The sequence below is a fragment of the Nannobrachium achirus genome (genome assembly GCF_963921795.1).
Source record: "Nannobrachium achirus genome assembly, chromosome: 3".
In the NCBI taxonomy this organism is placed as follows: Eukaryota; Metazoa; Chordata; class Actinopteri; order Myctophiformes; family Myctophidae; genus Nannobrachium; species Nannobrachium achirus.
Window position 1 is genome coordinate 53,790,992 of NC_137812.1, and position 17,251 is coordinate 53,808,242.

The following is a 17,251-nucleotide window of genomic DNA, read 5'->3' on the forward strand; positions in this document are numbered from 1 at the left end:
GTATCAGCATGTTGCTGTGGTTGGGGCGGTTGGATCCTATACTGGAGACTCCTGTTGGTGCCTTGGAGCTGTTGTTGAGACTCAGATGCACACTCTTTGTTTTGACCCATCCCCTGTAACCCAGGGTTGTGAAAGGGTCCAAACCCATCTTCATCCCCTGTCTGGAGATGAGTAGTGTTAGGTTCAAGGAAGGAGCTCTGACTATAATCTTGGCTAGGCTTCCTATAGACGCCTTGGGAGTGTGGGTCCTCTGGATAACACTCAGAGCCATTGTGATGCTGCTGTGAGCTAGGTGGAGCTACGCCCGTTGTGTGACCCACCTGATTCAAGGATTGTTTGCACTCACCAGAGTAATGTTGCTGCTGCTGTTGATGCTGATGGTGGTCTGCTCTGTAATTGTTAGAGTATCCATTCATAATGTAGGGGTTAGAGTTGTAACCATTTCTGTCATGGTCATTTTGTGCCGCCCCAGGCTGCTGTTGCTTTGAGGCGGGCACCGAAGCAGAAGGGGAAAAACCTGAGGTGAGTGGATCAGGTGGAGCACCTTGACCTGGAAGCTCACTGGCCAGTGAATTGTTGAGAGTAACCTCCTGCGACCCAGACATTTGTGGTGCTATGGAAACATGCTCAGGGTAATACTGAGACAGAGTTTTCTCCAAAAGATCACCTGGGGAGTCTTCCATTGAAGTGGGCGATGCCACAGCACCATTAGGAATTGAACCTTGCTTATTCCTAGAAAGACAGAAGATATCCCCGTTTGGGAAGTTACAATTCCTCTTATCAATTTTGGTTTCATTCGACAGGGTGTTGCAGTCATAATCCGGCTTTGTCAGCTCGGGGAAATCGTCCATCAGACTGGAGCTCATTTCCTCGTCTCCTTCTTTAATTTCAGAATCCACTCTGAGTTTCTTGGACTGGTGCACTAGTAGGGACTGGTGGTTGCCAAGCGTGTGCTTCAACTCCCCATTCATCACAAAGGGCCCTTGATCGAACAGCCCTTCTGCAGGGGCAGGGCTGCTACTGCAATTCTCCCTCAGCCTCTTCATGGGGTTGATCCCCATGCCTGGCTTAATGTAATGGTTCCAGTTTGCGTCCCCATTGATCTGTAAAATGGGAGACTGGCTTCCATTATGACGTTTGGTAGCAGTAGCAGTGGCGGTGATCAGGTTGTTTGTCGGGGTGTGAGCTGTGCTGAATTGTGCTAATATCAGACTTTCTTCTGTCTCATGGCTGGCCTTTTCTGTTTCCATCTGGCCTGTTCTGAGTCCATCCACAGGGCTCCCCTCTGTGAGTCCTGCAGATACAGAAAGAAAGAGGAAAAGAGATGCTTGGTTACTATCTATGTCTATAATGAAACATGATAACATGTAATGATTGTGATATAAATGTTGTTATGGATGAGGAGAAATAGTCTGTGGATTAAAAGTAGAAGACAAATACACATACACTAGCCGTCTCTAAACATAATATTTACAAACGCTGTAGTAACTTTACTTTACACAAAAGTTCCCACCGGTAGGAAATACTAGCTCGGCCAAGTGGTGCACTCATCACTACGGGCATAGCAGGGAACAAGGGAAGGGTCAGTAGAGCAAATGTGTTTACACTTGACCCCATGTGAATATCAGATGGCAACATGGACCCGTCACAGAATTAGATTCACCTCAACCTTAACCCTGCACACCCTGCCATCAGAGTGAGAGAGAAGATAAGACCAGATGAGAGGTTAATCCAGGGCAGCATGGATTTACAATGGAGATACAACCATATTCCACTTTGAACATGTACAACATAGGAAATTATGTGTTTTACCATGTTTAATATGTAATGTTTGCCAGACTTAATAACTCTCCAAGCATATCATATTTTGAACACCCTTCTCTAAAGTCCATATGTATTTTTGGTATGTATGGCTCCTGTGGGAAATCTAAGCCTGGAGTCTGTGTTGTTTTTACATTCATCATCTACTCTTCTGAGTCAGACATAGAAAGTAGGGCTGTCCACTGTTTCCAAAACACATTATTTTGCATCTCTTGTGCTCTCATCATGCCCCTTTGAAATGCAAACTCCTGTCAAACTCTTATGATCCAGACCAGTTTGGGGCTGAATTTAGCATTATTATTATTGACTTGTGAGACAAACATAAGTTATGCAGTAGTTTATCTCCTTTCTCTCCAAGTATCAGTAAATAATTAGAACCAGCCTCTAAATTAAATACTTGAATAATAGACCTAGAATCATGGTGTGAATGGAGAAGGGGGGGTGGGTTTGGGGTTAGAGACAGCATTCTCTGCATGCTCAGCATATCCAAAACATACAACGCACCCAGGGCAGCTGTGTTTGGGACTCTACTTTGTCCACATGCAGGGGGGAAAACTTTACAGAGGCCTTTCCTCTGCAAAGGAAAAGGGAATCTTTCCTTTTGTCCACACGCATACCGAAGTCTCCTTAATTATTTTCATGTGCATCACACAATGTCTAGGTCTGTTGGCTGGGCACTGACCTCATTCCATTTCACCAGCACAAACCTGAGCAGGAGGAACTTGCAACATGGTGCATCAATATTGATGTTGCATTTGAAGTTTGGATGTAGTTTTCTATTATTTTAAAATAAGATGGATTTTATCCAAACAACCCATACAATACCTCCCATAGTAACCAACGTTAGTCTGGTTTTAAAAAGGGCACAGTTAATGTCCCAGATGGTAGATGCATGGGAGAAGTTTCTGCCTATCAGCTGTTTAGCGGTTGTCTTTAATCAACCGTGTACACCATTGTGATATCCGTCTGAAACATAATCCAAGGGTGATAACACTTGATACCACAGGCAGACTGTAGCATTGTAATGGTAATGTTAGTATCAGATGGTTATATTTATATATAGGCTATTTATGTAAAACATAACTGAAATGACTCCAAATATATGTTTTCTTTATTGGCGCTCTACCCAAGGTTGTAAGCAAAACAAGAGAGAATCTGCTAGTGTTAAATTACTTCTCATCATTTTATGCTTCACACAATAATCTCTAAAAAAAAGCACACTGTGCAAGCTCTCAATACACTGGTTTTCTTTCTTTCTTTCTTTCTTTCCTTCTTTCTTTCTTTCTTTCTTTCTTTCTTTCTTTCTTTCTTTCTTTCGTTCGTTCGTCCCCCCCTCCTGCCTGTAGCAAATATAGATTCCAGTGATGGCATTGATTTCTGGCTGCCACCCTCAATTATTAATGCATGTCACATCCGCAGCATCTGCAAAACAATTACAGTGCATGGAGCCCCGAGTAGAGCCGCAATCTAATCCATCATAGTTATGAGCAGCTCCTCTGCAGATACTCAAGGAGTAGGAAAGCCCTTGGAACATTCTGTATTCTTTTAAAAAATATATTTTTGGGCAGATCAGCTATATTTTGTCACTGTTGGGTCAAAACCTTGTATGTCTAAAACTGTTACTTTTAGGAAATGGAAAAGAAGAACCTGTGTTCCAATGGATCCAATGTTGTTATTATTTAGTCATTATTTAGTCACGTTCTTGCTACACTTTTCATTGATTAAATACTTTCATCACTTTGTGTGTTGTATGAAGAAGTAGGGCATTCATTTATGAAAAGAGAAAATAGAGATAACAGTTTCTGCCCGACAGCGACGATTTGATAACTGAAACCCAGGACACACACCTTGACTGCGTTCAGCACAGTGAACTGGTTGAGCAACTAGGGCATGGTCCAGACTATGTACAGTATTAGGAGAGAAACCAGGCTTTTCACAGTACTTGTGGAAACGCTGGTTTCTGTTTAGTATTCAGTGTTAATATCTGGTACTGTATAGAGCCTGTTACTGTATCCACTGCTGTCCAGTAATTTCCACACACAGATACATGCATGCACACGGGCAGTTTCTGTATCCTCCCTTGACTGGATATGCAAAATGCAAAGCAAAATGTCCCAGTCTACCAATTTGGAATGTACATAAATGCAATGTTTTTTAAACTGAAACTGTATGTGTTTTCCTAACTAATAGATGTGGCTAATCCAATAGGTAGTGTTACCTTGACTAGTTAAGGTTCTTTTTCAGAATCTGAATCACTGGCTACAGCCATACACTTGTCATATTGTGGTTGTGTGTATTTTGTGACGTTGCTGGTATTGCCCCCCTTAGCCCACACCTTTGAGCACTTCGACCTGTCTGCCATACTTGCATGGAATGTAAACAGGAAACAGGAAGGTTGTGTGCCGGGTAGGAATATGTCTATTGCGATAGTGCCTAAAGGCAAAATACAGATAGCAGCCCCCTTTGTCAAGAAGCTTATTGTTATTTTAGTTCTGACCCATCAGGTACCGGTACCAAAAGTGCACTGATTCTTACCCTTCCCTAACCACAACTGATTGCCAGTCTTGTACATGCTAGCTCTACAATGAGTACCAAAGAGTTTGAGAGAAGGCCTACTCTTTTTAGTTTAGTTACAGGGTAAGAGGAAGCACCTGGCTGAGGTTATAGCAGACATCTAAGGTGACATGATGTCATGAGTCAAATTCTTTTCCAGTGATGATTCATGTGCACATTTCAACTCTTCATAAAAAGGCACGGCCATTGGACGTGCTTTTGGAAAATGCCCCACCACAGTATTCTTGGCAATGAAAGGAGCCTTTTCATTAAAGTTGGTCTAGGCTCTGCTCAGTTCAATCAATATCCACCTTATTTTATGCATCTCTCTGAAATGCTAATAGGAGGAGTATATTCATCTGAATGTAGATTATCATTTTTTTTACTGGAGTATGAGAGGAAACAACAGTTTCCGCTACCCAGGACGGAGGTGCGAAAGACTTGGAAAGTCCTTTGTGCCGGTCCCTCTCAAGCAATACAACGAGACTCATGATGGTCGCTTGCCTAGGCCTAATAGGATTACCTAGGACAACTGTTACCTTGCACTACTGGAACAAAAGTTGTACTGACTCTGACCTCTAACGTACTTTTCCCTGAGAGGCTTGCTGTGGCGTCTTGCTGGGGCTCCCATTATTGCTTAAAAAAGTAAATATATATATATATATATATATATATATATATATATATATATATATATATATATATATTGACTTATTTGCACTGACTTTGGTCACTTATTTTCTGGCCCTGCACTGTTGGGTTGTGTTGGTTGTACTGTGTACTATTGCGGTGTTGTTATGGCGGTGTGATACTTGTGTTGCATGACTGCATTGACTAGCAGTGACTGTTATGTGCACTTTTTTTGTTTGGCACTGTTTGTTATGCTTTGAGTATAGCTTTTTTGTGTGTGTGACGTGTCACTTATGAGCGTTGAATGTTTCGTGGTCACTTTATGTATATATTATTCTTCTTTTTTTTGCTATAGCTTTCGACACTTTATGTTTTATTTATCTTTTTTTTGTGCTTGCTCTTTGTACTGTACACTACAGTACTCTTTTTCTTTTTCTTACTTCTCTGTAACTTGTAACCTTAACTGCTGTGCTGCCTCTGGGCAACTGAATTTCCCTCGTGGGATAATAAATGTATCTATCTATCTATCTATCTAGATATAAATGAATGCACTAACCATTTAAACCCTATACTTAGTTGACCATATTCCCATGAGCCGTATACTAATTGACCGTATTCCCATGGGCTACACAAAATATCCTCACAGAAAAGAATTCCCCCAGAATAGGGATGCTAGGGTTCAAGTTTTCAAAAATGTAAATCTCTGTTCATATACTTGAAACAAGGAATTCATGTCCTTTTTATACACAGAGCTCTGGGAGAGACTATAGGACACAGACGCCAAGCCACTATGGCCAGATAAGAAAAACATGGCACCGAACCTTTGAAAACATAATTGGATCCAGCTTTAAAATCCCACGAAAGCTTTCTCCTGTTAGTGTGAACACACTATAGAATCACTATAGGCATTGCTGCCGAGGTGGGGGGGAGCTAGCGGAGGGTGGGGTGAATAAATAACAGGCCACATGGTATGTTTCATTTGGCACAATAATGCTCCGTCATTGAGCCTGATTATCACATCTGGAAGCTATTACAGCTTGGTTGTGATCAGGCGTTGTCATACATACTGCATCTATACAAACTGAAACGTCTGGAAACAAAGTGGAAGGGAATCTACATTTGTATGTACAGTAGTCTGCTTGTTGGTTATCTGCGATCATATGATCACAAACCTTCCTCCCACCGGCACTATACAACCATGAACATTGAATATACATTCATGTTTATACACGCTGCCACCTGAAAAGTATCATATTCGAGAAGTAAAGAGGGGACATTTCACCTACGGCATTGGCATGAGTTGACATCATTGGGTAAACCACAAGATGGAGACCATGCGACATGTACAGTTAGGCATTTTCAAACACAATAAATGTACTATACTGAAGACAAAGCAACCAGTGATTCATATCAGGAGCTTGGAGCAGTGAGCACATCAGAGCTGCCAACCCTCACGCAATGAGCGTGAGACTCACGCAAATGACCCTCTTCTCACGCTCTCACGCCACACATCGTATTTCTCACGCCGTCATATCACCAGCCGTCAACTCAAGTGTCACTGAGACATCCATTTCGGCCGCGATTTGAGCAATTAAAGGACTTAAAATACTGTATCTGATTCTGAAGAAATGATTAGATGCGTCGCGGTGTGTTTGTGAGCGTCTGGTGTGAGGAACGCTGCGTGCACGTTCCTGCGCACATCATTCTCTACAGTAAGATCGACAGGTGACAGGAGGATCTACACCAGTAAGACTCCCTAATCGGGAGATAAGCGACCGTTGGTCGCTTATCTCCATAAATAGGCCAAAAAGTAGTTTGTGCAAAATCGTCCTGATGGTGGCGCTAGATGGGACAGATGCGTTGTGATTACATGACTGTAGAGATACTGTGTACTGGTGTGCATGATTTTAGGGCAAAATCTGTAGGAGCAGGGTGACTGTAGAGATACTGTGTAGTGGTTTGTGTGATTTTAGGGCAAATTCTGTAGGAGCAGTGTCCAAAAATGTGTTTTTTAAAAATCAGCCAGATGGTGGCGCTAGATGGGACAGATGCATTTTGATGACATGACTGTGTAGTTATGAACAATAGCTAATGTATACAATTGAAAGTGAAAGAGATGACCTTTTTAACATTCCAGCATTTACAAAAGCAGTTTCTGTTAGCTAAAGGGTGGGCATCTGTATTTATGGTTGCTAATATGTGGCTATTGTTCTGAGGTTTCAGCAATGATCACCTGACACTTAAGCATGGAGGCTCATCCTTCCTGGACTCCCTGGTGTGAAGGGGTGTGTGTGTGTGTGTGTGTGTGTGTGTGTGTGTGTGTGTGTGTGTGTGTGTGTGTGTGTGTGTGTGTGTGTGTGTGTGTGTGTGTGTGAGAGAGAGAGGACAGTGGCAACATTCCTTGCCACTTGGCAGGTCACACATTATGTTTGAGAGAGAGAGAGAGTGTGTGTGTGTGTGTGTGTGTGTGTGTGTGTGTGTGTGTGTGTGTGTGTGTGTGTGTGACACAGAGAGAGCAGCCCCGTTGGGGTGGTCATTTGGTCATTTTTGCACATTTGGTAATTTTTTACACCTGGGGGTCCCCCAGGGACCTGGGGGTCCCCGAAACTCCGGGGGTCCTTGGAGGTTGTAGTTTGGCAGGCAAGGAGTGTGTGTGCAAAATCTGGCATGGATCGGGGCAACGGTTGCAGAGATATGAGCAGGGCAAAAGTGTGACGTGTGACGTGTGACAGAGGGAGTGACGGAGGGAGTGACGGAGGGAGTGACGGAGGGACAGCCGGTGGAGGTTTGGATAGTGTGCAAGTAACTGCGACCTACGGTCGCAAACATTAATTCAACACGTCCAAAATGCCCATTGCTTACTAGCAGGCAGTTTAAAAGGGGAGGGACTTTTGGATGGATGCGTGTGCAAAAAGAACAGATCTTCAAGCAAAAGACGTGTTACATTGCAGCTTAATGTAAACATTTATCCATAATTTTCTCATATAGTAAAGCCTGATAAAAGTATCAAACTCCCTGTAAAATGCAACAGAATACAGGAAATAACATCTACTCTTTTAAAAAAAGAAAAAAATCTCACTCTTAGGCTTTCCTGAAAGTTGGCAGCACTGGAGCACATCAATGTAACATTCCATAGTTCTAAAGTAAATGGATTCAAATATAGTAGGGATTAGTTGGAAGTATAAAGACACCTAATATGTAACAGATTACACTGCACATTATGAGAATGTATTCCATCTGTCAGGATACTGTATGCAGGAGACTGGAGGCTGGTTTTCTGTGAGGGAATTTAAATGGGACACCTGCTGTGCCTGACCGACAGGAATACTGGATGAAAACTTCATTCATCTTTGAGATTTAAAGTTGGTTCAGTTGCTTTTTTTTTACAAGGTCACTCAGTTTGTGATGTACCTACAGACTTCAGCCCTGTGCTCACTCAAGAGGAAAAAGATGGCTTCTATTAAATTCAGCGAACTCTTAAGATTTCTTATAAACACTTTTCCCATTTCCTCAACTTTTTTCATATAGGCCTACCGCCCATTTAGGACATAAATAAAAACAATGAGTAAAAATTAAAAAAAGTTAGTTGACACCCTTTTGCAGTGCTAGTCAACAGCGCTCACCAGGACAATAAACACAGGATCATTTTGGACAAAGTGGACCTAGACTCGGGTCTGGCAGCAGTGGCAACATATTGTCCAGTCAAACTTAAGCTGGCCATACATTAGCAGATAGTCGGGCGTGATTGAATTGGGTAGCATTAAACACTACAGGATCATTTTTTCAGATTCTCTGACCAGATAATCTAAACGGGCTCACACTAGCCGTTTTGAAACGTCGGGCGCTCCGCACGCTACAGGATTCTATTCAGATTGAGTCGGGCCTGAACAAAGCAATAATACATAATATAATGAATACAAAATGTCACAGGGGCTGTTCTTCGCCTTGCAACAGCAACACACACAGGCATGCACGCACACTGCTCACGCATACAAAAACACATTAACATTATCCACACAACACATGTTACCCACTACTATTACATCCTCTAAACTTGCCTACAGTATAATATGCTATGTATTCTACAGACATCTATTGATCTCCATATTTGACCACATTACACACCACGCCACCGCAACATGGCGGTTCGGGCCGCAAACTTCTAGTATTTTACATTTAGGCTATTGACGCCTCTCAAGCATTTGGGTGCGCTATGCTTCTTTTAGGCACTGAGGCAGGCTAGCTAAGCTAGCTAACTCACATTCTGTGGCTTGCTGGATGACTGACATCCTGGTGTATGTACTTGGCTGGGTGACTGGCTAGCTGGCATAACAATTGTCCCTCCTGTGTCAGTCACCCCTCCAAGACCCACAGCAGCCCTCCACAACCCTGGGTTTGAGTGCTAACAAGCCAAGCTGCTACGAGGCTGCCCAAGAGGGCTGCTCTCATTGTCAACAGATCCAGCACAGCCTGTGGCAGCCAGCTGCCTGGTGGCAGGTGGGAGAAGTAAAGTAGGAGCACAGAAAACAATGAGCGGGTCTTCCTTGGTGAGCTGGTTGTGGAGAGGGATTTGAAAGGTGTCGCGTGCACGTGTGAAATGGCCTGAAGCAAGCTATACTGTATGATCTGTGTTTATGACAGCTGCTGTACATGCATAAGTGGCTATACCTACGTTTGGGCAACAATCTATTATAATGAATGGTGGACTGTTGATTGATCATTAAGTATTACTCATACATTTTACATTTAGGTTTTTTTCTATGTTGACTTATGAATTATGATTAGGCTATCTTTTCAATGTTGTGCAGAAAGACAGCATAGGTCTCAAATAGTCTGCATTTCTATAGCATTATACACTATACAGTATGGCAGGTCTCATGGAGCCTCCTGGTCAAAGAAAGGCCCGTTGCTGTTGCAGGTGCACTCAGCAATGCAGCATAGCATGCACAGCTAAATTGATCAGTGTTAATTTAACTCTGAATGAAAGTTGTAAAATAGACCCACATTAGGGTCTTCCATACATGGGTATAATAGGCATTTTCATAGTACTTCAAGGATGTCAGTACTGTGATCATCATATTGATGTTGTGGCGTCAGGGATCTCCATATATGGGCATAAACGGGACATACACAGACAGATACAGAGAATGTGTGCAATTTCGGTTGTGGTCAACTGCTGATCGGATCAACATAATTGGCATAACACATACGTAGGTCCTCTGTGATACATTATGCACAGAGAGTGTTTGGAGTCATTTGGTTGGATGGTCCTTGAGTTATGCGGGAGACAAACTGACACACAGATTTTGTGCATACATATACTCGGGGAACGATGCAAGTGGTGAATGCATGCCCCAATCGTTTATGCCAATACCCATTGTCAGCGTACCTGTTGTACTTATATGTATGCGTGTCGGTCTCTTTTATGCCCATATATGGTGACCCAGGATCTCCATATACAGTATGCTTATACAGTATGGGCATATTGGTTCATGCCCCGGGCCTTTTGTGTGCATCCCAGTCTTTGAGCGGTGCTCCTGGAAGGAGCTAAGCTCCAACATCTGGCTTTGTCCGGTTCCAAAAAAATGCCCGTCCTAAAGTAATCTTAAGCGTGGCCTACATCATTATTGATTTAGGTATTTCATTATGTTAATCTTTTTTGTAATGTAATGTTGCATCTGGTGTATGTGTGTGTGTGTGTGTGTGTGTGTGTGTGTGTGTGTGTGTGTGTGTGTGTGTGTGTGTGTGTGTGTGTGTGTGTGTGTGTGTGTGTGTGTGTAGTATCTTTGAAATGCGTATATACTTGGCATCACTAATAACATATTACGCATTTAAGAGTCAATTATTGTAAACTGACTGTTTTCTTTCTGCAAAAGGAAAACAAGAGATGGGATCGATCATCATATTGATAATGCCCATATTTGGGCAATTCACAAATTATGAAGAAAATAAATTGCATTTACTTCCTTGGCTTACTGGCAGTTTATGCACAAGATATTTGGTGAAAGAAATAGAACTATGAGAAATAGGCTGGTGCTCAAACTTAAACCATACATGGCTTTCTCTACCCCACCGTGTGACCAATTATTGTTTTGTCTGCCCCCCTCAGTGGAGGCTGTTAATCTGTAACCAAGTAGTGTGCTATAAGCAGCCAGCCAGAGTGGCTCCAGCTCCACTGGGACACTCCAGAGTTTAACATAGATCGACCAGGGCCAAGCAGCTTGTCACAGAGAGATACACCCACTGACCAAAAAAAAAAAAAAGAAAAAAAAAAAGAATTCTTTGCTAACCTAGAACAAAGCCAGAGATCCCAGCTGAGTGCATGCATAAATGTACACAGCCCCCCCCACACACACACACACACACACACACATACACAATTACACAATCTTTTAAGCAGAACTAAGCTTCCTCTACAACAATTGAGGTACTGGCAGCAGTCTGTTGATTCTTTTGATTAAAAGTGTGTTCCACATCTAGGTCTATTTTTGATCTGGAAATAGAGCACTAAACTAAACCAGAAACATAGAATTGCAGCGGTTTCAGTGTACAGTAAATGCCTGCTGGAAATTCTATTACTTATGGTCTTTGATCTAATTTTAGCTTTCTTTCCCTGTGGCCAATTTCCATCGGGGAATAACAGTGTTCTGTTTATTTCAGTTGATGAAATTTGCTTCTTGAACTTCTTGAACTGAACCCCCAGAAAATGACATGTCATCTTTCCCTCCAATAGTCGAGAGCCTTTTGTTTCTGGGTGCCGGTCGTCACTAATCCTCCTGCATTTGTGTGTTTGTGCGTGCACGCGTGCGCATGGGCGTGTTTGTGTTTTTCTTCCGGGTCCCTCCCTCTCTCAGAGCCTCTCGTACAGATTTCTGCCCTGTAATTACTCTTCAGGTTCCTCTCTGCTCCTGCATGCTATTCATCCACTTCCTCTTTCGTTTGTAGAGATGGGACGTTCACGAACGAATCAAGTGTTTTGAACGGCTCTTTGAAATGAACGATGGGATCCGGTTTGCAGTATTAGAGAGCTGTTCCTTTCTAATGTGGTAATGTGGTGCAAAAAGTACTCAAAATCTTTACTTAATTAAAAGTATCAATACTGCAATGTGGAAATAAGTTCGGAATAAGAATGTACTTGAGGAAAAGTACAAGTGTATTGGTACCAAAATGTACTTAAAGTACCAATAGTAGAAAGAAAGTGCTCATTATGAAGAATGTCCCATTTCACTAGTTTTCCAATGAATAAGACGTAGAAAAGTAATTTGAAAATAGCAGATCTACAAGCTCACAATGCGTTGCAACGTGACGCATTGTGAGCTTGTAGATCGGCTATTTTCATATGGCGGAAATGTGTATAGGGTTGAAGTGATTTGTAATTATAATCAAAATCTACAAAGTAACTAGTAACTAAAATCTTTTGAACGGCTCTTTGAAAGGAACGGATCCCAGAGATCCAGCTCACTTCAAAGAGCCATAAATCCCATCTCTATTCGTTTGGTCTTGTTGCTGGCATGTGATTGGCCGGCCCTGAGCAGTTATGAACCTGGGCTGTTAAAGTTCCTGTTGTGGAGAAGTAGACAGATGCACTTGCACAGACACGGCCCATAGCTACATAGGGTACTCTATTTGCCGACCTTTACAACTCGGTCAGTCAGTTTAGTGCTGTGCGGAGCCTGGGGGTCAGGGTGGACTCCCGGCTCCCCTTCGAGGTCAATTCCTACACTGTCAAGAAAGAGTTACATTAACACATGAGGATTTAGCTGTCCGTTGTTTTACAACACTGATCCCATTTGAGGGGCATTAGTTAAATACATAAATTATACAGCCACTATCTCAAAATGATGTATGATGTCTGTTCTACACACAAATTGTGATATGTTTATATCTGTATATCGACTCACTGGAATTGGTATGTACATGTAGTTTCTAGACTTTTGGTACTTTGGTACAATATAAAAGCAAATCTCGACTTATGTAGACCACAAAGTTGATTATATTCTCTTCATGTTTGTATTTTATCCTTCCTATAGCAATTATGCTTTTTTATTTTCCACGTGCAAAGTCCTAACATGCAGAACTCACACTGTGTTTTTGTTATCCCCAAAGAGAGCGAGTGAAATAGGAGAGCCGCTTTGGTGGACAGGGTCTATTTGGCGTGACTTGGCAGACGTACGTGACATTTACTGATAACGACAGCTGCTAAGAGAGAGAGAGAGAGAGAGAGAAGGAGAAAGAGCTCTCAGGTTCAGACCTGGGATGTATGGGTATGGACTGAAGCTTTGCTGTATAGCAGGGAGAGAGAGAACGCGAGAGGGGAAAGATATGGAACAGGCTTGTAAATCAAACCGAGCACTCGCTGAGCCACGTTTCTCTTCTAAACAGACGGAGAAATACGGCACTATCTCAAGTGTGTGTTTCCCCCCATACCACTTGGCTCAGTAAGCCCTGTTTAGTATTTTCCTGTGATGATAAGAACAAGGAGCCCACATACTAGAGGTTGTAAATCCTGAACGTGGAATAGGAGTCGGCCCTGTAGTTGGAGTAACCATACCATGATGCAGGGGGTCTTCAACGTTTTCAGGCCAAGGGCCCCATTATCTTGCAGATTCAACCTATATGTATATTTCATACCTTAGATAGCTTCATAGACTTGTTTGACAGCACTGTGATCAGTGTATGTTGGATTCTTGTTAATGTATGTTTTCAGCCATTAAACCACTTAAACCGTCAATACTTAGTAAACTTGAACTTTCACTCTGTACTTGGTCTGCTCTTTTTTCCCTCTACACCAAACCTCTTTGCCGGAAATAGCCAGAAATAGCTGATCCAAATAGATCGGCTATTTTCGGCGAATGTTACCCTCAGAATAGGGATGCCTAGTGTTCAAGTGGTTATTGTACAAATAAATGTTCCTATCACACACAGATTTGGTGGCCCCCCTGTAGTAACTCTGAGGACCCCTCTTGAAGACCCCTGGGAATTGGTCGCAGGTTCAATTCCCTTCATTACAGCCATGCGTCCTGTCAGTGGTGTCCAGTGAATTCCCTCCTCCCTCCATACTCATTATAAGATGCTCTCGATAAGAAATTCCAACTAAATGGCAAGAATATGTTAGAAGTAGTAACACTCCATTTCTAGACAGATTGTTTTATTATTTGCCATTTGTTTGACTCATCCACAGTTGTTCCCTAAACTTAATGGAATGTGCCTAAGCTGAGTAAAGTCAAGTCAACTAACGTCTGCACAAACGTGTACTCCATTACGCGAAAGAGTGACTGGTTTAGATGCATGTGTTTTGATGTTATGGGTGAGAAATATGATGTTATATCAGAGCTGATAACACCACAGTGACTGTGTGTGCACTTCCACCAATGGGCTAGCATTGGGACATTCGTCAAATTGCACACAGCAGAGCAGCAGCTCTCAGATGAAACCTCATCCTTAGCTGCGGGACGCTGGTGTAATTGGGTCAGATGACTAGCATACTACAGGGGTTTAAATCCCTCTCGTAAATATAGAGCAGCACTAGCTGCTTCTGCAGTCGTATACAGTAAGCTGTGTGACAGCATTTTAACAACATGTAAACAACCTGGCGCGGTCAGGTTCAATCTTACCATAAGATAGATGATACCAAAGAATGAAATAGCAATTTGTATTTAAGACTTCATTGATGCTATCTTCAACCCGTTATAACCAGTTTTATACATCATATTTGTTGAGATTAGTCATGCTCACATGAACATTTAAACCTGCAAATGAGTTTCAGACTACTACTACAGTATTTGTCTTTTAAGACAATGCTCCACGGCCCTTTTAAAATGTTGACATTTGCTATGTATTTGTCAGAATGGAGCTTCCGTTCAGGGCCTTTTGAACACATTTCAATGGGTAAACTTTGGCAAAAGAATTCAGCCTTAGATGGCGTTTGAAATGAACACTGGCAAAGTGCCAAATGCATGAAGGTTTTTCATTTGGCATTTAAGTTTCAGAGGTCACCCGGTACTTTGGGGGGTGACCTTTTTTTTGCAACAAAATATCAGCATTGATGGTTCAGTGCATAACAATATATCAGCCTTGCTGGATGATAGCATGGGAAACATTTTTTTGCAATAAAATATCAACATGGCTCAGTGCCAATTGTAACAAAATAGCCTTAGTGACTCTTGTGCCCTTGTACAAGTGAATGAACTAGGTGGCACACTAGATCTAATGTTCTCATCAACATCCCGGTATGTTTTCATGTTAGAGTGTTCCATAATACATTACTTGTCTTCTTTAACCGTGCTAGCTTGTGCCATACAGTTTCTCCTACTATATGTGCACATACACCTTTAGATGTAGTCAATAACATACGTTTCCACTGTTTAGTAAAAAAAAAAGATTGCTTGTCTGGGATGACTGGTGAGCTAAAAGTTGGACTGAGAGCAAGGCTTGTTCTATGGGCCCGATGCATACTCCACTTTTAGAGACAAATTTATTTCCGTTCGGTTCGGGGAGTCACAAAATCTTGGTGGCACCGAACAGCCGTATTAATTACGGTACACACCCCCCCCCCCCCAACCTCTGAATGGTGTCATATTGTAGTTTGGACAGAGCCGAACCAAAATAAATTTGGCTCTAAAAGTGGAGTACGAATCGGCCCTAAGTCACCCTGTGAATGAACTTGCAGTAGTAGCATGCTGTTGCTGACTGTCAAATGTTAGGCAGACATCGCCAGGTGTTCATTCATGCACCGTGCCTCGCCAAGTCTCTCAACAAACCACCTCACACTTGTGATTCGGTCACATGTCCACACACACAAGTGTGGTACCTATAATGCACCTCAGATAGCCACTTATGCCTTCCTCTCTCCCTGAACATGTGACATTCTCCACATTACCCTGCCTCGGCAACAAAAGGCCCCTGTGTCTGCAGTTAGCTCTACCTCCCCCTTCCAATTTTGTATGCTGTAATATTGTAACCCCCCACCACCATGACCCCTGTCAAAGGCTGCAACTCATTGCAGTGTTGTAATATGTAAAGTTCAGGCATTGTGGGGAAGCTCTGTGCGCTGCTTTTGTATGAATGAAACAATAGGCGGATGTTACACAGTACACAATAATATGCCAGTTTTCATCTACACAGTATCTCTGAGAGGGTACAAATGTAAAGTGTGCATTTGGTTACATTTGTAGACTCTCTGAGAGCTTATTATTAGACGATTATCTAGAGAGTTAATTTAACTCTCAGTGTAAAATATGTATTTTGCTGAAATCCTTCAAATAAACAGAATCTAACTAAATTAACTAAAATTCTGAAATATGTTTACATCATGTACGTACATAAGGAGAACCTTAACAGATGTGTCTTCTCTCTAATCTTAAACATGGTACACCCACAATATTTTGAAATAGGATAGTGTGTGATTGCTCAGCTGGGCGGTCATCTCATCTCACATGATCACATGCAGAAGAAGCAGATGTAAACAATATTAAGTAAGTAGCCTCGGAAACAGCAACGTCTCCTGTTTCCATAGCGTGAGAGCAGCTTGATGTATACAAGTACAGCCCCTGGACCTGACGCTAGTATGTCACAGGGACTTACCCCTCAATCAAACCCTTGATGCAGAGTTGCAAGCATTGGGTACTATTTTCATACTTTGTCAGTATGACTCGGCCAGGGACTGAACCCCTGACCTCTGGATCTCAGTTTGAATGCTCTAAAGTCTAAACACAAGACTACTGGGTCGGGATGTAAACAATGAAGTTGGTTCAACTTGCTGTGATAACGGACGGTTGTGATGTATCTGGCAAGACACGCTATACGGTACATAGTCATGTTCTTGCCACATATCGATAAGCTTCATCGGTCCAATGCACCCTTAACAGGTGGTTTGTATCCCTCGCCATGTCAACAGTCCTCATTCAAGTCTGTCCCCTTGTAGACTCTCTCTGTCATGGACAACTCACGCCTTCCAACTTGGATGTACTCATCCGGATAAATATCAACAATGTTTGATAAAATCGGGTTGGCACTGATGCTTCTCTGAGCAGATCGGGAGGTTTAAGATTTAATCTGTGAACCTCTCACTGTATAAGATCATCTGGGAAAATATTCTGTTACGAGCAGCCTCAAAGTGGGAATGCCCCCATGACTGACCCTACAGTAATTAACCCAATTATCAGGGCTCCGGTCCAGACTAACTTTTTACTTGTTTTTTCTTAGAGATGCACCAGCATATAATTTAGGTGCACCCCCCCCCCCCCCC

The 17,251-nt window shown here is 42.4% G+C and overlaps 1 protein-coding gene across 1 annotated transcript in view; it reads right to left on the minus strand.

The window, feature by feature from the left end:
- Positions 1-3: 3 nt before the first annotated feature.
- The window catches only part of LOC308282321 (methylcytosine dioxygenase TET2-like), a gene marked incomplete at its 3' end in the record, with an annotated part of 34,541 nt that continues 17,293 nt past the window's right edge, over positions 4-17,251 (minus strand). Inside the window, exons 2-3 of the mRNA XM_080722666.1 lie at positions 107-1,294; positions 4-14 (exon numbers count right to left, since the gene is read on the minus strand). Of these exons, the coding sequence (XP_080578792.1) occupies positions 4-14; positions 107-1,250 (1,155 nt within the window). The 5' untranslated portion in view covers positions 1,251-1,294. The remainder of the gene's footprint in view (positions 15-106; positions 1,295-17,251) is intronic.